General features: G+C 43.1%; 1 protein-coding gene across 1 annotated transcript; it reads left to right on the top strand.

Moving 5' to 3' along the window:
• The first annotated feature begins 11,984 nt into the window (after positions 1-11,984).
• LOC126392051 (uncharacterized) lies at positions 11,985-20,833 on the top strand. The gene is made up of 6 exons (XM_050047165.1): positions 11,985-12,197; positions 13,887-14,230; positions 14,358-14,433; positions 14,854-14,932; positions 15,881-16,064; positions 16,196-20,833. The coding sequence occupies exons 2-6, from the start codon at positions 13,889-13,891 to the stop codon at positions 16,790-16,792; spliced, it is 1,278 nt and encodes a 425-aa protein (XP_049903122.1). The 5' UTR covers positions 11,985-12,197; positions 13,887-13,888; the 3' UTR covers positions 16,793-20,833.
• Positions 20,834-21,085: the final 252 nt, after the last annotated feature.

Raw genomic sequence — 21,085 nt, 5'->3', positions numbered from 1 at the left:
TTACCCTGGACTTTGACATCCTGGAGGAGAGGCAAAATGGCTTGGTGGGTTACATGAGAACTCTGACCAGTTTATTACCTTTTACTTGATACATGCCCCTGGAGTCTTGGTTTCAATATTCGTTGATTGAGGACTCTTGAGAGGAAATACAGCAGGTCAAGTCAAGCCAACTTTATTTATATAGCACTTTAAACACAGAGTTGATCCAAAGTGCTCTTGCAGCACACACAGAAAAAAAGAACAGAAGCGAACGAGAAGAGAGAAACACAAAAATTTGGGTGATAATTGGGTGATAATAAAAAGTAATTATAACAGATCACTTCTGCTATTATGGCACCTACAGTATAGAGTTTCTATACTGTCACCACAGTGTGTGAATTCAGAATAAGAGAGATTGAGATTTAACAGAGGGGACCAAAGGGCCAATATGAGGAGAAATAATTCTGGTCAAGTGCTGCGGTCCAAATAAAATAACTTCAGTTTTACTCTCATTGAGCTGGAGAAAGTTTGCAGCCATCCAGGATTTGATGTCATAAAGACAGTTATTAAGGTCAGTTAGTTTGCTGGTGATGGTTGGCTCTAAGGGGAGGTAGATCTGTGTGTCATCAGCATAACAGTGAAAAGATATATTATGTTGAGCTTCTGGTACCCCCAGGTGCTGACAATCAGGTGGCTGATTGGCACCTGATTGTCAGCACCTGGGAGCATGAGCACTGTCTGCTCCAAGAATCGGCATTCCATGTTTGACTGATCTGGATAGGGCGCGTGCGATAGGGCAACTTCAAGCTGGTGTTCAGCAAAACCAGGTTTCGGCATTATACCATCTGCAAACTGAAGGCCAAGTTCCATATAACGGGGGATGTCAGAGAGGCCGATGTCAGAAGATTTGGCAATTTTTTCATGGGCACAACCCACATATTCAGCTCTGCTGCTCATCCCACAAATGCATGTTCCTTACAAATGTGCCATCATTTAAAAGGGAAATAAACAGGCTTTCCAACAGTATACGATTTATTGCCAAGAAGCATTGTTACAACAAAGAAATAATCTACCAAACACAAATTTCCTTACTTTCTGTGCTTAGTTTATATTTTCATTTTTATGACTGCACCGGCGACAGCTGTGGCCGGAGGCATTATTTTTTTTTAGGTTGTCAGTCTGTCCGTCCCGTTCTCGTTAACGTGATATCTGCGAATGATGGACTGATTTGAATTTTGTGGTCAAAGGTCAAAGGTGACCTCACTGTGACCTCACAAATCATGTTTTGGCCATAACTCAAGAATTCATCCGACAAACCTTTACACAAATGTCTTATAGGTTAGTAATGGTGTGTGCGTGTGATAATGATATTCTTGACGATGTGACAAATTAGTAAAAAAAAACAACAGTTATCTCTCAAATATTCAGTTAATACTGAACAAAAAAAGATCTCTTATTTCTTTAGTTTTTGAACAACAACAGTAACTAACCTAAAAAATAATAATAAATAATTGAGATGTGGTTTTTTTTTCCACCTGGACCTTTATGCTCTGCCATTTCTCCTCTAATCATCACACTGTAACCTGTGACAGGCTGTTATGATACCACAACTACTACTTGTCGAGCTATGAGCGTCACGTAGGTTTACATAACCAAAGGTTTATGACAAAATCACTTGACAACACCAACTCCTGTGTGTACACGCCGAGAGAGGAGAGGGAGAGACGCTGTGCTGCTGCCAGAGGAGCCGCTGAATGAGTTCCCTCTAAAGAGTCTGAGAAGTCCGGAGCTGTCCATAAAACATTCAGGACGCCCAGGCCTAACGATGCCACAGTTTATTCCACACTACTCAGTAATAATTTTATGAAATATTGAGAGTATCACGATATGAATTTTTCACATCATATTGAAAATTATACCGCTATTACATGAACAATATGATATGTCACACTTGTACTCCAGATGCTTGGACAGTTGCACCCAGATGCCTGTATTACTCACACTCCGGCCCCCTTCAGTCTTTGTGGTTCTAATTATCGCGCTCATTTGTTATGAGTCAGTCTGGACGGAAGGAGAGCAAGAGCTGAGAGAGGTTAGATTAGGAAGGAGAGGAGCTGAAGAAGTCCTTTATCATAATTAATATTTTAAAAAAGTTTATTCAGTGGAAGTTATTTTTAACAGTGCTCCAGAGGGGCCTGTGGGCTCGTTAAACTGTAGATGGCAGCATCGGATTTGACAGCATTGTATGGGCGGAATGATGATGAATTGCTTTACGCTCGACAGGAAGATAGAGGACAACAGAAGGGAAGGACTGAGAAGAGGGAGGCTGAATATGTGAAGAAAGGAAGAGAAGTAGATAGAGAAGTCCATGAGGACATTCGTGCGAAGTACAATGAGTGAAAGTGAAAAGGAGAAGAGGAGAAATGAAGGAAAGTTGAGAAGAAAAACAAGCGCTGGTTCCCATACTCTTGCTGTTTTTCACCTAATTTGATGTCCATGTGTTTTGTTTTTATAAAAAAGTTCAATTAAAGTTCAATATAGGTTTTAATAAAAGTTGGAGTTTTCTATCAAGTTACCCCTCCTTTTTGCATCCTATTACTCTGCGCCTCCACCCTCACACCGCCTCTCACTCTGCACTCATTCTTTTATTGTCCCGTTGCCTTTCCTCTTTGACCCAAGTCAACGATTGTTGTTTGCTTTTGTTACTGTAAGACCTGCGGAGTGACAACCTTCAGTTGTTCCAGTGATTGTCATTGGTTTTGGACTTGGTTATCACAAAATATGGTTAGGTCAAAGTTACAATAGAGTTTAGACAGTGAAGAAGGTCAAAGCAGGTAACTGGAAGCCACAGGGAGAGGGAGGGGCCAAAGAATTCAGGTTCACTGTGCGGCAATAAGTTTGTGCAAAAATTAGTTTGTTTTACTGCATACTAGAGCTGTCACTTTTTATTTGAACTTCAAACTTTCATTTGAACTTGGAAAAAATTAAATTTTTAATAACCTGTTTAATATAAAGTAAACAAACTTATACTATCTGAAGTAGTTTGCCTTGAGGTCCAGCAGAGGGCGCTCCTAAACTTCACTGTCAGCTGCACAGCTAACAGGATAAAATGAAGTGATGACATTTTATATCCAAAAGGTCAAAGGTCAGCTTCACTGTGACATCATAATGTTTTCTTGGAACAGAAGAGGAGACATTTGGTCAGATACTGAATTGGTGACACTACTCTTGGGTTTCTAACTTAAACCTGTGCTGATATATATATCGTCTGTGCTGCTGGGTTGAATATGTGTGCGAAGCTTTCATGTATTAAAATATGTAGCTTCTGTGCAGCAACATCCATATTTGAAGCATTGTATGTTGCCATGGTGACATGAATCTGCACAGACATGGATGTAAACTGCAGCTTGACTGGTTGGCAGAGGCATACAACCACAAGGCAATAATTCTAGTTAGATATTTGCTTTTTAGTGAGAGTGCCTTACAATAATTTCATTTATAGATTCTTGTGGTTTCTATACAGAGGAAAATAAACTTGAAATTGACTACTACAGCTAAAACTATACAGTATTTGTCTGAAAATGTATTTCCTACCCCAGTCCTGATATGTCCCCTTCATTAAATGAATGAATGAATGCATGAATGAATGACTTTATTTCCAACCAAAAAAAGGAGTTAGGTAGAAGTAAAACTTAAATTTCCCTACCGCTTTCTTACATTTCTTCTTTTAATTCATATATTATTTCAACAAATTCCCTAATTTAATTACAACTAATATACAACTATCCCCAGTCTATTTACCATCCAATTAAATAAATAAGTAATAAACCAAGTTTATTTACAGTCCAAGTACCACCCAGTGTCATAAGATAAATATGCACCCCCCCAACACAACCTTTCCTTGTCTATATATCTGCCAAAATATATTTTTTGTGTAGGTTTTTAAATTGATTTATATTTGTGCTTTGTTTCATCTCATTACACAGCCAATTCCATAAGTCCAGCCCAAACACTAAAATACACAGACTCCACTTAGTTATATGAACACATTGTTTTTTAAATTAAATTCTCCTCTTAAATTAAAACCCCCTCCCTAAATGGATGGTCATAACAAAAATATTATGTACAGCATAATGTGATGAAATTGATCAATACATTGACTCAACCTGTGGGTGAAAAAGTGCAGAACAAGCATGACTTTGCAATAGCTGCGATCTCCATGCCAACTGTAGCTGCCAATGGTTGGGAAAGTTTTTGTGGACCGACCGACCATCAGAGCGAGCTATAGAGCTGCTGTCAGCAGCTAATAAAGCCACTCTGGAGATGGCGTCAGTACCCACTTAATCTCATGTAATTTTTCCACTATTGCTTGGATTTAGTCCAAATTCACACTAACATCTACCCTACACCTTAAAGCAATTTAAATATCAAAATATGTATTTATTATAACACTAGAGCCTTGAGGCTTTGAATACAAAGTTGTCAAAGACAGAAATTTCAATCAAAGTTTTTTGATTTTAGGTAATATATTAAGGTATGTTTGTGAATGACTCCTGTTGTGTATACTGTTTGCAGGCCTGCGTCTGCATTTACATAGAGTATCTTTATTTTCAGGACAAATAAACTTATATTGTGCGTATAGTATTTTTCACACTATATATGATATATCCCCTGCCCGTACAAATTTTGTATATGAAGTGTTTTCTATTTTATGTACAAACAGGCAAAAAAAAGTACCAACACTTCATGTATTCTGGGAAGAAAAAATTAACTTCGCTTTCACTTGAATTAAGTTAAAAAGCCTCAAAAAACATGTCTGCTTGCATTAAATACACTGCCCAGTTTCGACCCTAGGTCTTCATCAGGGTGCAAAAGGGTGGACAGGAGTCAAGCAAACGTTATATAAGCTTGGTAGCTACATGTGTTCCTATAACTCATATGAATAATTTATAATGTAATGTATGAAAAACATATGAAACCGTCCAGAATTAATCAAACAATACCTGTGTTATGTACACACAGCTCATGATTATATTCAGAATAGGATTGTTTCTGATTTTTGTTTGAAATGATAAAGAGTCTAAGGGCCTTTTTTCACATAAAGCATTTTGTTAAAGCAGGAAAAGGGTAAACATAAATAAATTATCGATGGCTGAATTCCATTTAGCTGCTTCAGTCTCAGCATCCCGGCATTGTGGATGCTGGTTCACCATCTCTTACTGGGACACTTGAACTCAATGAAGCTGTTGTTATGTTATTAGTAATAATTCTGCTGTTCTCACTACGACAAGTCAAAATATCTGCTGTTAAAAAGCCTTACTGTCATTTTCATTTGCTGCAGTGCTACATGCAGGGTCTGTGTAGTTTGAAGGTTAAACATGTACCTGCCTCTGTGCAGGACTGAACAAATTTGCATCAGTCTGTGTCAGACAATGTTAAACATATAGATAGTTATAATTAGGTGTTAAAATATAATGTGTCAGATTTACAGTATGTCTCTATTAAGAGGTTACATAAACTGAACATCCTGTACTGGAGCTTTATTGGAGTACGTGTTCAGGTTTGAACACGAGGGGGAGCCCTCTCCACGTGACATATGTTATGCTGGAGCCTAACATGGGAAATCCACCCTAAAACTAAAATTACATGGTGCCATTACTATTATAACTGTTAAATTGGTTACAACCCTGGAACTGCTCCATAGACAATGAATCACAGAAGTTTTGAGTTTTACTTTCATCTTCAATCAAATGTAGTCATGTGTATGTATGTATCAACCAAAACATTAAACCACTGGCGGGTTAAGTGAATAACATTATCATCATCTTGTGACAGTGAAATGCTCTGTTGGGAAACCTTTGGTCCTGGCATTCATGTGGATGCTACTTGACACACTCCCACCCGAACACTGTTGCAGACAAAATAAACCCCCTCGTGGCAACAGCACTTGTCGATGGCAGTGCCCCCCCAGCAGGACAATGGACCATGCCACACCATGAAAACTGCTCGGGAATGACCCCAGGAATGGGACAAAGACCTCAAGTGTCGACTTTGCCTCCAAATACCCCAATTCCAATCTAGTTGAACATTTGTGCTGGTATCCCAAAGGTACCCCTATCCGTGGTGGGTCCTCTTTGGACCTGACTTGGCTCTGACCTGTCAAGGAATGGACACAGGACCTCTTGGTGGTGTCCTATAGTGTCATGGGCATCTTTTGAGTCCTGTGGGTTGTGAGGTGGGGTACTAGCACGTCCCACAGATGTTTGATCAGACTGGGATTTGGGGAATTTGGAGGCCAGGTCAAAAGCCTAAAGTCTGTGAGTTCACGTGAGTCCATCACTATGTCATTGTCAATGAAACTGCTGTAAATTGCCGCCCAATTGGTTCACTAATTAAACATTTAAAGCATTGATTCTAACTAGTTACTAATAGATAATAATGGTTTTAATACTTTTTTTGGCCACTCTATTACTGAAATATCACTCCAAAAGAACTTTTTTTAATTATTATTTTCTCTTACTATGTTTATTGTTGTTCACCTAAATGCTAAGGCAGTGTTAAAACTGGCAATTAAGACTGATTCTGATTCAAATTGTGATTTTAGGGTGGATTTCCCCCTTTAACTCTCCAGCCCGAGTCTTCTGATCTAGATTACATCACACTCAGGAGTCAAGAATAAACTTAAAACATTAAAATAAAACTGCAAAAGGTTACATCACTTACTGCACTGTGTATGGCGACTGTAGAAGAGCCATATAGATAGATAGATAGATAGATAGATAGATAGATAATCTTGTTTGTAGTTTTTCCCTTAAACTCCATGATTACTTTAAAGAAGTTGTTGTTTTATTCAAGTATAAAATGCCTAGTGTCATTTCCTCTAAACATTATAAGAAACCTATTTAACTTGTTTTCTTATCTGGACAAATTTTCGCACCTCACGAGGCAACTTCAACAGATTGTGTTATTGTCTCCAAACTTCTACCAGGACAGGTCTGTGTCTGCACAGTCATTTGCCTCAGTGGTGACTAATATCCGTCACATGAGCTCAGATCTCTGGCACTATAAAGCCACACTTTTATTTGTTCTCCTCCTCCTCTGTCTGCCTCCCTGCTCCATCTATTCACACTGTGTACCGACCCGCTCAAACGTGAAGCACTTCAGCCAAATTATGCAACAGCAGTAACCCTCGCCGGCCTCCCATTGGCTGCTCGGCGGTCCATCTGGAGGCGTGGTTAGAAGGCATTCTGGCACGCTATTGGTTGATTCTGTACAGGGGGCGTGTCGTCTGATTTCATTCACAAATCTAGCAGCAGAGCATCTCTCCGACATGTGAAGATCCCTCTGTTTATACTGATGAACACATGTCCCGGCTCCGAAAATGTGAGCTAGCGGAAAACGCTGCAGCGTCGGCAGGAGATGGGGTGTGACTGCTTTTCAATAGACGTCGCTGTTTGTAGTGATTAATGGTCAAAATATGTGTTTATATACAGCATAATTAATCCTTTGAATTTAAAAAGCAATCATTTAATAGTGCCCTACTGCTCCTGCTTCCCATGAAATATGAACTGCAGCCTACTTTTCAGGCATTAGACATATGCAGCTATACACTTGAACATTAGAAAGAGAATTTATCTTTCATTTTGCTCCTTTGTCGAAGTTGTTTTACTATAGTATGTCAGTAATAGCTTAATTTAGGGTGTAGAAGAAGAAAGGCTGAACACAGCAGCAGTATGCAACTGTTTCCCAGCTGTCCTGGTTTTCAGGTGAAACTTGATCCGCCGCTGGGCCTCTGCAACAAGAGTGGGGAGAGACAGTTTACAGTTTAGTCTCTCTTTAGGCCTCTGTCTTCCCTCAAGCGGATCAGATTTCTGTTGTGGTGCCTCGCTCTGGCCACACCTGCTCATGCGTTTGGCCTCAGAGGAACTCTCTCACTCCCTGAGCGTTCACATACTTTCACGATGAGTTTCCAGACAAACCTCTCCTGGGTAAAGTCAATTTCGAAACATTAAATAAATATGACATTCAATACGGCTGAATTTCACCAAGCTTGTCAGCTTTGTCCTGACATGAACTATAGGATCGTTTACCGTGCCGGCCTGCATGTCACCTGAGGACACATGCCTCAGCTGCGAATCTACAAATCATTCACACCGTATTGTAACTTCAGAGGCAACATATCTGGTTTTAATCCAGATCTGTCACCTTGAGTAACCCAACAGAGGAAAGCTGTATTTTCCATACCAGGGACCAGTTTGACGCTTTGCACTCTGACCCACTTCATCGACAAAAGCACCACCCATAGGCTTAGGCTGTTCACTCCTATTGAATTCTCAAGCATGTCAATACAAGGGGACGATAATGAGAGGAGGATGGTGAGACGAAAACCAGGTGGGGGATGGGACGAGTGGGAGATGGAAATGATGGGGGTGGTCTTCAAACTCCATGAACTCAAAGCAGGTTCACTGGGTTCATGTGCCGCAGAGGAATGCTGTGGGGGATGGAGGGCTTTCTCTATTGACCCTGGTCCTTGTAACATATACACAAACAGAAACCTGTCCCTTGGTTTACTATTACCTCAGGTTAACCATTGTTGTGTTTTGACAATAAGAGGCCCGGATGCTCACCAGGTGATGAGGTGACTAAGTGGTGGTGCAATGCTACAAGCTCAAAGACAGGTATTGTCAATCAGGCAAGGACACTGCTTGTTGTGTATGTGTTGAGGAGTGGGTTCAGTGGGTTCATGTGTATGTTGTATGTATAGAGGGGGAAGGGCAGCCCCTTCATCCCTGACTCTGTCATGCAAGGCGCTTAGAGGCATCCACCACTCCTCATGCATTAACCTGACATTTCTACATCTAAAAATACCAGTAAAGCCAGCATAATAACTGACCTTCAATAAGGTCTTACGAGGAGAGGACATACCAATACACATGATGAGTATGGGACAGGAAAATGTGTGTTTGTGTGTGTGGTCTATACATATACTGCACTGCACGTTGGAGGTCACTGGGTTCACTGTGTAGTAACCTTAAGTGAGGGGGAGGCTGTGACAGAGCCATAAATCACGGACCTAGAAACTGAGTTGCTGCATTCTGGTCAAATCCCTGTCACTTACATTTTGATGCATTACAGTTTAACAGCAGAGCCACAATGACACAACACAGGATAAAATATGACATTGGTAATTAAACAAAATGAAATTTGATTGTTTCATTCATCTTTTAATTCCTGTCTTTAGCCACATTTTCCAATTATTCGACACTGACATTATTTTTTCAGACAGGTTTAGGGATGTTTACACTTCATATTTGAGTCACAGAGCCTGTTTGTCAGCTTAACTTACAGGACAAGTGAAGGAAATGCAACCATGACCATTGTGTGAGCCAAGCTGTGTCAGAAAGGGTTAAGGAATTATGGAATAATAGCTCGACCTGTTCCCGGCAACGCTGCATAACCCGAGCCAATAAATATAATATTCCTGGCCTGTTCCTGTAAATGTCACATTTTATAGGTGTCTTCTCCAATAGGATCTTCAAGTAAGGAATGGGCTTATTGATGATTAGCTAAACCCTTTGGAGAGCTTGAGGAAAGTAGGATGAAGCCATGACAGCAAGGGCGTAAGCTTGATTTCAACACTCATCAATAGACTTCATTGTCTGCATTCTGGTGAAATTGTATGCACCAATTTACGGTGGAAATGTCTTAATTTTGTCAAAATGAAAGTCTTCTGCTACTGTGTTTGTATGGGGGGAGAGAAATCCATCCCACCCTACTCGCCAAAAAAATCTACGGCCATGCATTGAGGTGTGTATTAGTATAACTGGTTAAAAAAGTTGAATGATGTCATTGAATCAAACAGGGGGATTGAGACATGGATGGATTACTGAACGTGCCTATCGGGCACAGGCCAAGAGGTCAAAAGTGTCAGAGGCCCACCTGCCCTTCACCTGCTAAAATGCTGCTCAAATTACCACATACTGATCAGGAAGAGACACAAAATGACCTCAAAGAGACACAAAAGGACCTGTTGGTGAAGATTCTCTGTCATCCAGGTCATGTTAATCTTAAGTGCTATATCGTAGGCAGCTGGACTTGTTCGTGAAACTCAAGGAAGTCCAGCTGCCTACGATATAGCACTTAAGAACACAAAAAGACCACAGAGACATGCAAAGGAACTGCAAAGATACACAAAATAACTACAAAAAAGGGACAAAACAACCACAGAGAAACACAAAACCACAAATATACAAAACAATGACAAAGAGACACGAAACCAATAGCAGGTAACACCACCACAAAGTAAATGGTAGCCCTGTTTACACTGCCTGTTTACACTACTGTTCAAGGTGGGAATATTGTGCTGTTATGCCGCCTCACAGTTCTGTGTAAAAGGTATGATCACAGAATGGGGGGAAAGAGTTGTCTCTCCTTTAAGCCAGCAGTGGAGGTCGTAACAACGCTGAAACAGTGTGTGTATAAAAGGGACAGCTGGCAGGATGAGACAAAGGGCAAAATGAGTGTTGTGCATGCGACTCACCGCAGGTAGATTTAAAATGCAGCTAGAAGCAGTTAGCAGCTAACTCAAAGAAGAAGTACAGCAGCAGATAATGGCCTCAAACTGGGGAAACAATGAGGTCTGGGTGCTCCTTACCCTCCAAGCAGAGGGCAAAGTCAGCCGCCATAAACCAGAGACCATAAATGATTGTTATTACCATGTTATGCCATTGTTAATGTTTAGAGAGCGCTGCTGGTGCGTATGTTATATGTCACTCCAGAGGCTGAGGCTATTGTGTTACATGTCACGCCTCTTTTGCTTCCAGGATGCCGGCATGCTGTCGAAAATCACACAGTGATTTGGTGCTGTTTAAAAATGCAAAGATGGGGTAGAGAAGGAACTTCTCAGCAACCCTAAAGCTCAATCTCTGTATAAACAGGGTTTAAGTCTGTGTGTCTTGCCCCTATGTATATGAGAGGTGGTGGGGGCTTTTGCATATCTGCACCCAGGAGTTCACTGTCTCATAATCTGCCCATGGATACAGATGTTGCCTGGAGACTGACTCTGGTGATGGTCCTCCACATGAAAATAACTATTGTAGAAAGCTTTGAATCAAAATATACAATGTTGAAAATCCAAAGAGCGGCCTGCATCCAAAGAAATCTGTCTGTCCTTTGTTACGGAGTAGAGGAGGAAAAGTGTAAATTGTACCAAGCTTGTACCAAGAGACATTTGTGCAGGCACGGGTGCAGGTTTCATAACATCTTTGGAGGGGGGGGGTATACACTGTCTGAAATGGGGGATTTGGGCATCCATCCTCAGGAAATGTTCAGCATCAGACGCTTAATGTGCTGCATTCAGGTGCCTTTTCTGCACCAGTTTATGGTGTAAAGTCTGTACTTTTGCTGCTTTCATGTTTTTACTGAGGGACTACAAATGCATGTGCTCTAAATATTGAGGGGTGCGTGTCCCCTGTGTCCCCCATCCTTTGATTTATGGGCTGCTTCTTCTCTGGTTAGAGGTCTGTAGTCCTCCTCAGTCACGAGAAGTCATCTCAGTCTAGCTGGTGTTCATTAGCTCTGCATGCATTTCTTTGATTGCACCCCATCAGTAGTTGCTGGGTTGCATAAGGTTTTAGTGCGCGAGTGCTTTTATGTTTTGGTAGTGAGTGTGAGGGGGCGGGGCCATAAATCCAGCTCACATCAGATGCATAGAACATATTGTGCATCTCTCGGGCCGACGCCGTAGCGCGTGCGTGTGTTTACACCCGCTCGCTGTAGTAGAGCAGCCCAGCCCCAGCACCACGCACACGGGCGACACGAGTGGGCAGGACCGTGAGTGCCCGCGTCGCCGTCCAATCAGCGACTCGTAAAGCAATCACTGGCTGAAAGTGGCGGCCAATGGCGCGCGACACCGCCGGGCCGGCAGCCAATGGAATGCGCGCAAAACGTGGGCACGTGGATCCGCGCACATGTTGACGCTCGTAAACTGCCGAGAGAAAGAGACAGCAAAGACACAAACCGATGAGCGGCCGTGCCGGGTGGTGTGTGTGAGCGTGTGTGTGTGTGACAGAGAGAGAGAGAGAGAGCGCTGAGGCTGGACGCCCCGATGCTGCTCCAGCTCCGGAGTGCGCACTGACGGATCTGTTTCATCAAAGTGGGAGATTGAGCCGTTAACGACTGTTTGTGGCAGCTGCTGGTTTTATCTGACATTACTGAAGGTGAGTAGCGACGTTTTTTTGTTGTTTCATGGCTGTTTGATTCCCGAAGTTGGCGAGCTAGCCTAAAGGAATTTCCTGTCCCGCTGTATCCTGTGTGTGCGTCCGGTAATATCTGTTAATCCTGCCAAAATATAGCCATTCTCACGTGGCTTTGTTCCATCTATTCATCTAGATCGCTACTATATCACTATAAGGCTTTTATACTGGCAGATCATTACATTAATAAAACATATTTCCCCTTATATTTAATATTTACCTCACTGTCTTGCCATCCATGCCATTATTACATGTATTTTAAATGATTTAGCTTTGTTAGAAACGTCCGGAACATTATGTATGACACTGAAAGTTCCTGTGGTGGGCATCGTGGTGCGCAGACACAGACACAGGCAGCCAACACCTGAGACGCAGCCTCATGGTCCATGCCTACCTGTGCAGACTGCACCATCACCTCCACCTCTACCCCATCCCACCCACTCCACCTCCTGCATCCCCATCCCATCCATTACAGGCTATGAATTAAATCAGAGTGGGCGTGGGGGAATTAATAATACAGTCCATGTTGAATCAAAGGACTATTTCTCATATTGGTATCACTTTGATTGTGCAGATGCATGTAAACAATGTGACATTTGTGTTTTTAAGAGGAAACAGCATGCCTGAAGGGAAGCCAACCATCAGGGGGGAATTAAATGTGAATGGCTTGTTGAAAATATTCCTGAACTCAACGCCACGCTGCAAAAAAAATCTGTCAGTCTCCTTTGTCTGAGAGCGAGTTTCGACTTTATCTCCCGTATCGATAAAAGCTGCGTGTGTACTTGTAGTGTTTGCCTGTGACCCCTCCAATTTCCCCCTCTGTGTTGGTGGGATCAGAGACCAGCAGGCACTCAGAGATTACGGAGAGCAAAAGGAAAGGAAAAAGACAGACGAGAGAGAGAGAGAGAGAGGAAGAGAGGCACATGGCCAGAGATACAGAATGTAAAATGTGAGTAAGAGAGGAAGAAGAAGAGGAGGAGGAGGAGGAGGAGGAGGAGGAGGAGGGCTGGTCTGTGGAAGAGGAAAGGAAGAGGAGCACCAGGCTTGTGTGCATAACGAACAGGATGAGCTGAAGGCAGAGCAGGGAGAGATGAGAGGCATACAGAAATACAGCCGTAGAGGAAGAGGTTTGTGTGTGTGTGTGTGAATCCAAGGGGGGATGGAGAGCAAGCCCGAGACAGAGAGGAGAGACGGAGAGGAGGGGCTAGAGAGAGCACCAGAGGCAGTGGGAGAGAGAGAGAGCGAGAGAGAGACGGCCTATTCTGATTTCACTACTCTACAAGCTCCCATCCCCCTCACATTTTACTCTCCTCTCCAGTCTTCAATCTCCTCAATGGAAGCCAGACATGCACTACCATTGTGTGCCTACTGCCTACCCCCAGTCCCACTCTGCACCATGTTAAACTAGGGCACTGGTATACCCACCATTTTGAGTAATTGGGGTTATTATTTTTGGGAGTGTGATAGGGGGGAAAATATGGAGTGTTGCCAAACAGAAAGCCGTTCCTTGCTGTGATTTTGTTTCCCTGCTTTTCACTTCTTGTCTGCCTGCCTCTCACTTTAGTAACAACTTGGTTTTGAGCATTCAGCCTGTTTTTTTTCTGTCTGAGCTGAATCGACCGATACAATAACCCTGTGCTTCTGCCCCAACAGCAATGCAGTCCCAGGGCAGCACTTCCTCTCAGCCCTCCTTCGATTCCCTGAGCTCCAGCGACAGTCTCTTGTTCAGCGACTCGGAGCAGGCGGAAGACGACACAGACGTCTTCCTGACAGACAGCTCTTCCTCTGTCATCATCGGCGGCGTGGGCGGGGCTACAGCCAGTGGAGACAGAGGGTCAGAGAGCCCCGGGTCCCAGTGGACGTGCGACGGCTTCACAGATAAAGAGGAAGAGGAGGAGTCGTACAGGTCGGAGAGCGCCGGCAAGGCAGCTCACATCGAGACTGATCCAGGACGCCAGATCCCAAAATCACAGGGAGACCTGCTCTTTGCTCAAAAGGTAAGGGACTGATGAGAGGAGGCATGACAGAGCAGTGTGTGCAGAGGAAAGCCTCAGTAGACTGATTCAGACAGCGGGGCCTAACCCAAACTCAGTAGTAATCTATCTTCCTCTTCCTCTCTGCCAGTGTGCTGAGCTACAGGGTTTTGTCCGGCCCCTGCTGGAGCTGCTGAATGGACTGAAGAGGGGCCGATTCGATCGAGGTAAGCATCCTTACATCACTGCTTTCAGTCGAGCATGTGCGCCGACTGGCAGCCAAAGTTGTAGATGCTGAACGCAGGTTTATATGATCTGAGTGGCCTCAGTCCATTTCAGTAGAGAGTGTTCCTCTGTGCAGCAGTGTGTATTGACGCAGCTTATTGATGTAGTGCAAAGTGCAGAGTGTGTGAAGCGACAGTCTTGTGGCTGACTCATCAGCTTACGAGAGTTTTACTGATATCACAAGTGAAAGTGGTGTGTGTGTGTGTGTCTGTGTGTGTGTGTGTGTGTGTGTGTGTGTGTGTGTGTGTGTCTGTGTGTGTGTGTGTGTGTGTCAGACACTGTCTACATGTGCATGCAATTTCGTGACTATGGGGTCTTACAGTGCAAATGCTGACTGGGGGGATTATGTTTTTGATTGACAGGTTTGAGTAGTTTCCAGCAGAGCGTCGCCATGGATAGAATCCAGAGGATCGTGGGGGTTTTGCAGAGACCCAACAGCGGGTAAGATATCGCCCACACTGTGCCACCATCCACCCTCAGTGTTTCTAACTATCTGTTACTCATAGACACAGCATCTCAGGGCCCTGACACACCAAACCAACAATCAGCCGTTGGTCAATATCAGGGCGTCTGTAAGTGTCTGTCTGCCTAGTTTTTGCACTGTGTCCTGCACCGTTGGCACCTCGCGACCCTTGTGGGGTTTTTTTTGGCTGATTCAGATAGTTGAATCAGCGTCAGAGCCGGTGGAGCCCGTCAGTGAATGAAAACATTTTGACTGGCAGTTCAGCTCAGGGACCGAAAAGAGAAACGGAAGTAAGAGAAGCAACAAATACCTGAAGTCAAGAGGGCATGAGATCGAAACAAACGTGTTTGCATGCACAGTAAATATCTTTTGTTCTTTAAACATCACGTTTTGTTAATGTGCTAACTGGCTAACCAGCTTCTTGAATCCGTCCTGTCAATGAAAAATACAGACTGCCGCCGCCTGCTGGTATGGAGAGTTTTTTCCTCCCATGCAGGCTGTTGGTTGTGGTGTGTTCAAGTGCAACCTTTTAACTGAGGCACAGGCCACGTGAAGCGACGCAACAGTTGGCCTTTGTGGCCACCAGTTCTTTGATGTCTGTTTGGTGTGTCTGGGCCTTAAGTTGGATTTTACCGTGTAAATAATTAGTTAAAACAAGAAAGGACCAGTGAGGCAGTCTTCCATTTCAAGCCTCTTCTCCTGTTCCATGTTTTATTGAACAGTCCTCGGGGTAGGTAGAGTTACAGCCTTCACTGGCAGTGCAGAGAAACAACAAACTCCTAAAGAAAATGTATCTATATCTATAAGCAGGACCATAAATGTCCAGATGTTTTCCTAGGCTGTAACATTATAGCATCGCCATCTGTTTCTCACTTTGAATTTATGTTGCCTTTTTTTTTTTTTAACTTGTCGTAATTTTTTTGTAGGGAGAAGTACCTGAACACTCTGCTCCAGGTGGAGATAATGCTGAAGCTTTGGTTTCCTCAGATCTCCACCCAGCCTGTCTCTGCTGCCTCCAGCGTCGCTGTGTCGCCCGCTCGCTCCCTCCAGGACACTTCCAACTCTACCCCGCCGCACAAGCACAGGGATCAGTTGCACATTCCCGTCAAGGTGAGAACACACACATTCCTGTGTGTGAAAGAGTCTCCTTGTGCACACACAAATACACCCCTTCTCCCTCAAAACAACACCACCACAAATTCTATATTCACATGCAAACTACTTTCCTGCTCATTTTGCAGAAGCGCAGGCTCAGTTGGACAGGTACAGACTCCCCCACGCCCTCTCCTGTGCTTCTCAAGTGCCCTCGTATCAGTGTGGAAGACAAGAGGGTGAAGCAAGATCATGATGAAAGGGACGGCCCTCCTCCTCCATCACTGGCAACTGATGCAAACCAAAACTCACCAGATGTGGCCCACAACAGCCAGCTAAAAGAGGACACAAAGGGAACGGACAGTGACAGCGAGGAACTAGGCAGGCAATCAAAATACAAAGCCAGTCACAGCTCTGAGCCGAGCCTTACGTGGGTTCACATTGCCCCCATCCTGTCCCCGCGGAAGGCCTGCCCTCCATCCGTGGTGGGCAACAATGAAAACCAACCCGTCGCTGCTATCCTCCCACCCACCAGGAGGGGCAGTCCAGCCACACAAGACAGCTCCATCTCCTCCACCACACCCTACAAGCACCCCAAAAATCTGAAGAAGCCAACCCGGTGCCAAAGCCAGCCTACTGCTGGACAACAGAGCGAGACCGCCGAGACATGTCAGGATCGAAGTCAGTCTCCTCAAGTCATGCTCACGCCTTTGCCCGGGGGGTGCCCCACCCCTTTGGAGACCTGAACCAGCAAAGAGTCGGCAGCCTCGCCTCGTTACATCACCGGGCTAAAAGCTGCTGAGTGAGGAAGAAGGGAAGAGGCTGAAGGCCTGTGATTATACATGCATTAAAGGGAGGAAGGGGAGGAAAGAATTGTAGGTGATAAATGATGGATCATACATAACCCCTCATCAAAACCACAACTGCAACCAATATTTCAAAAAACAGGACATTATGCGTTTAATAAAATCTACTCCAGTTCATAATCATAATTACATAATAATCAAAACGTGCACAAAAGCAGTTGTGGTCGAGGGGGATAGGAAAGAACACCTAAAGCTATGTACAGCTTATTGAGTAACGATCAATAGGAGAGATTTTGGAACATTTGGAGGAGTAAATAATGAGTTCTCTTCAGCATGAAAGCAATCACTACATTCAGAGATGACTGTTTCAACAGACATTTGACTTGAGGGACACACATGTCCTGAAATTAGAAAAGCTGATGTCAATATTTGAAGCTTCCAGCATTTATTGTGATGAGGTAACTTCAATTGAGAGTGAGTAACACAGGGTGAGCTGAGTGTGACACCAGTCTTATGGCAGTTACATTCACTTGTAGATAGAATCGAGGCATCTGGCTTGAAGAGGAAACATTGAAAATCTTGTAGCTAGAGATGTGAGAATTACAGTGTACAGAACGCAGCATTATACTGTACGTGTGGTGTGTCGGAGTCATCGGAGACTGTGGAAAAAATGATGCCATCAACTCACGAATGTAATCCAAGAACTGTTTGGGCACTTGGCATCGAGAGGCGTGTCATCACAGCGACAGATCACAGGTCAACTTTTCTCATCAGGCTGTGGATTTCCGCCTGGTCCTCGACTGCAAACTGACCGCCAATCAGTGAAAATCCCAAGAAAGACTTTTAAAAGACCAGCAGGCGGGAAAAAAAATAAACAAGGACCACTCAAAGACATTTGACTCTCGAGTCCCACAGTTAATTTATTCATGTGTTGATCGGACACTGCGTTTATTTATTGTTTGTATTTATTTATTGGGCAGCTGAATATCGCCTGCTGTGCACTCGCACAGTCTGGCCTACAATTGTTTTTGAGGCGTTTGGGAAGATGCTGGTGACTGTTTGTGGTTTTTATTGCTATCACGAGGAAAAAAACAAGAAAACAAAAACGAAGGAAGTGAAACGTTATGATTGGACTATTGGACTACTGTGCCTTTTTACCAAATCGGATGTGTTAGGAAAAGCGTTTGGTGCTTTCAGTGCATTCATACTGCGTTTTGATTGTTTGCTTGAATTTCACAAAACCAGTACACATTCAATCATGGAAAAGCCGACATGTAGTCGTTTCCATCTGGCTTCTAAAGTAACACACAGCTTCCAAATCAACAGTATCATTGACTGTCTATCTGTAGTAGATATAGGAAAATAGATGCCTCATTGGCCACTGGATCGTACGTCAATGTCACTGCCATATTGGAGAGAGCAGGACTTGCCTGTAAACAAATGCAAGTAAATAGAGTTTTTTCTGGATAAAAAGCATTATCGCTTTACAGTTCTTAACCAATATCAACAAGTCCTTTTTATATTCAAGGGTTTATGATCTATGAGTGGTAGGAAAAAAAGCTTTGTCTCCATTTAAGTAGAATAGTCAGTTAATAGTTAGCGTATAATTGCGTCTGGACGCTCAATAGCATGTGTGTTGGGCTATCATGAACTGAATTACATGGTGAAAAGTAATTCATCTTTATATGGAATTGTAAAAACTCAAGTCTGTCAGGCATGGATTTGGCTTATTTTCTTTTGTTAATACATGTGGAGACCTCCCTATAGCTATAATTTGACTTAATGTGGAAGTAGGCAACTTTTCCAGTAGCTAGCGCTCTAGCTAGCTAGCAGTGTCTGCTTATCAACTCCTTTACCATAAAACAAGAAGTGACTGTAACCGCTGCTTATCTTAGAAAGACCACAGCAAGAAAATTAGTTCTTTGTTTATGCTACATAATGTTCATGTAGATTGAGTTCGGATACAGCGCTTAAAGTTGCTCAGTGGTGCATGAAGCCGAAAACATTCAACTGCAGTGTATAAAATTACCCAGAGGGCAAGCTGGCTACTTCTGCTTTAGCGCTCTGCTAACTTGAATGCAGATAAAATGATTTAATCTTGCGTCTCTTCTAGACTTTCTAAATTTCATGCAAGCAAAAGCATCATATCATATCCTGGTAGTGAACACAGTTTGCGGGGGTTGTGACACTCAAGAAGACATCTTTTTCACAATGTAGGTCTATAGGAAAAAGCCTGGCAGGCCTGGAAGTTGTAATTCCACTGTTTGGCCACTACAAAAATTGACTTCAAAACCCAGCACACTTCCCCGGGGCCATATCTGCACGCAGGCATGATCCTGGGAAAGTAAAGGCTCGCTAACATTAGCACGCTAGCTACGTTAGCTATTCTGGGAAGCCAAAAACGAACATTTATAATCCATCGTACGTTTGATAGCTAGCTAGTGCTATTTTAAAGATTGTCTACTTCCACATTAAATTATAATAAGTTTTTAAGTATTAACCAAGGAAAATAAAACAAATCCACGCTTGACAAACATACGTTGATCAATTATTTTTAACCACGTTATGCTAACGTTAGGAATTCATCATATGTATGCCTAACACACCCCTCTTCTGAGTGTCCAGCAGCAATGTTAGCCAAAATATTGAGATTCAGATTAACAAGAGACAAACCTTTTTTTCCTTTTTAGCACATGTAGATCATTAACCCATGAATACTAAAATGACTCACTGTAATCGGCTGAGAGGTTTAAATGTTGGAAAAAATGGTGCTCCCTAATTACTTGTATTTGTTTACAGGCAAGTTTTGCCCTCTCCAATATGGCGGCAATGTTGACTTAACGCTGCAACGAGCTGGCACAGCCGATGCGCCATCTATGTATATATCTCTATGTCTATCTACTGCTCAAAAAACTGCGTCCAGCTCTAGTATTCAGACATCTACAATAACCTGCTTACATGTCCAACTTTCACACACACCAACAGCAGTGGCTACTGTTTGTCATGTAGTATAAAGGTGTAGCCTTCCTTTAGAGCTTTTCTTTCGGTTCTGATCAACAGAGGAACAGACTGAGCTGCACTTGTAGCTGGTGCTTTTGAAAACTTGAAAAAACGAAACAGAAAATATAAATGTAAGGGAGGATTTTTTTTTATTTGCACCACCCTCTACTGCTGCTATTGTTATCCTGATTCCAGTTTGATAGGAGAAATCTGGAAATCTGCTCACAATATTCTTCTCAATGTCGGAAGGGTTTCAGCGATGTGATTGGGTTTACCTATATTGCAAAAGTATTGTAAATATTTAAACTAAAAAAAATATTTTTTAAATTGCTATGAGTGGTTCATACACTATTTACATAAATAGAAGAGGAGGGATCTCCGAGTACCAGACTCCTTTGAAAAAAGCACCACGTGTGAACACAGAGCCACTGGCAGCCTCCGTTTAACTGTGTTTGCGGAGGAAGGAGCGTACAGACCCTCAGTCACAGACCCAGAGTCAGACCGTTTTACCCCATCACGTACCACAGGCTGACTCTGGACCAGAGGCTGGGGGTATCCTCCACCCCACTGCTGTTTTTACACAGCTGTGGTGTGACAGAGAAACCAATTGCACTTATTTTTCATTGTTTATGTCCTGTTTTTTTTTTCATGTGTGTTTTCTACTGCAGCGACCACTGCTGATTGGTCAGAAATAATATGTCTTGTTTATTTTAGCTGCCTTTACTTTATTTTTTTCTTAAACTGTAAAAGCTGACTGTAGTTCCCCTCCTCCCCTCCCCTCCCCTCCCCCACTCTGCTGCATTCGTCTGCCCTTGCCCTCTCTCCTTCATCTCCCTCAATCCCGTTAGTATCTTTTCTTTCTAAACTAAACTCCCGTCTTTCTCTCAACCCCCCATCTTTACATGATATTACTCTTCTGGCTACTTTTTCAATAATGATGAACAGGAAAAAAAAATCTTTTAATAAATGACACATTTTTGAAAGCTGACCTGTCTGTGTGTTTGTGCTCAGTTTGTTAAATTTCTCCACGTTTATTCATGTGCAAACATTTGCATGTTTTGCTTTTTATGTAATGCGTGATAATGTGAGTAAGACTGGTGTTTTGGAAAGCAGCTCTCACTAAACAGATGTGTGACTCAATGGGGTGCAGATTTACAGACTGTACATTTTCAAGTGAGTGTGTGTGTGGGGCGGGTGGGGGGGCATGAAGGGAAGGAGAGGGTTGGGAGAAGG

The sequence above is a fragment of the Epinephelus moara genome, chromosome 6, assembly GCF_006386435.1.
Source record: "Epinephelus moara isolate mb chromosome 6, YSFRI_EMoa_1.0, whole genome shotgun sequence".
In the NCBI taxonomy this organism is placed as follows: domain Eukaryota; kingdom Metazoa; phylum Chordata; class Actinopteri; order Perciformes; family Serranidae; genus Epinephelus; species Epinephelus moara.
This window is presented reverse-complemented; position numbering and strand designations above follow the sequence as displayed.

Coding starts and splice junctions, on each gene's coding strand:
- LOC126392051 (XM_050047165.1), top strand. CDS start 13,889: ATGCAGTCCCAGGGCAGCACTTCCTCTCAGCCCTCCTTCGATTCCCTG. Junction 14,231..14,357: donor ACCTGCTCTTTGCTCAAAAG/GTAAGGGACTGA, acceptor CCTCTCTGCCAG/TGTGCTGAGCTACAGGGTTT. Junction 16,065..16,195: donor AGTTGCACATTCCCGTCAAG/GTGAGAACACAC, acceptor CTCATTTTGCAG/AAGCGCAGGCTCAGTTGGAC.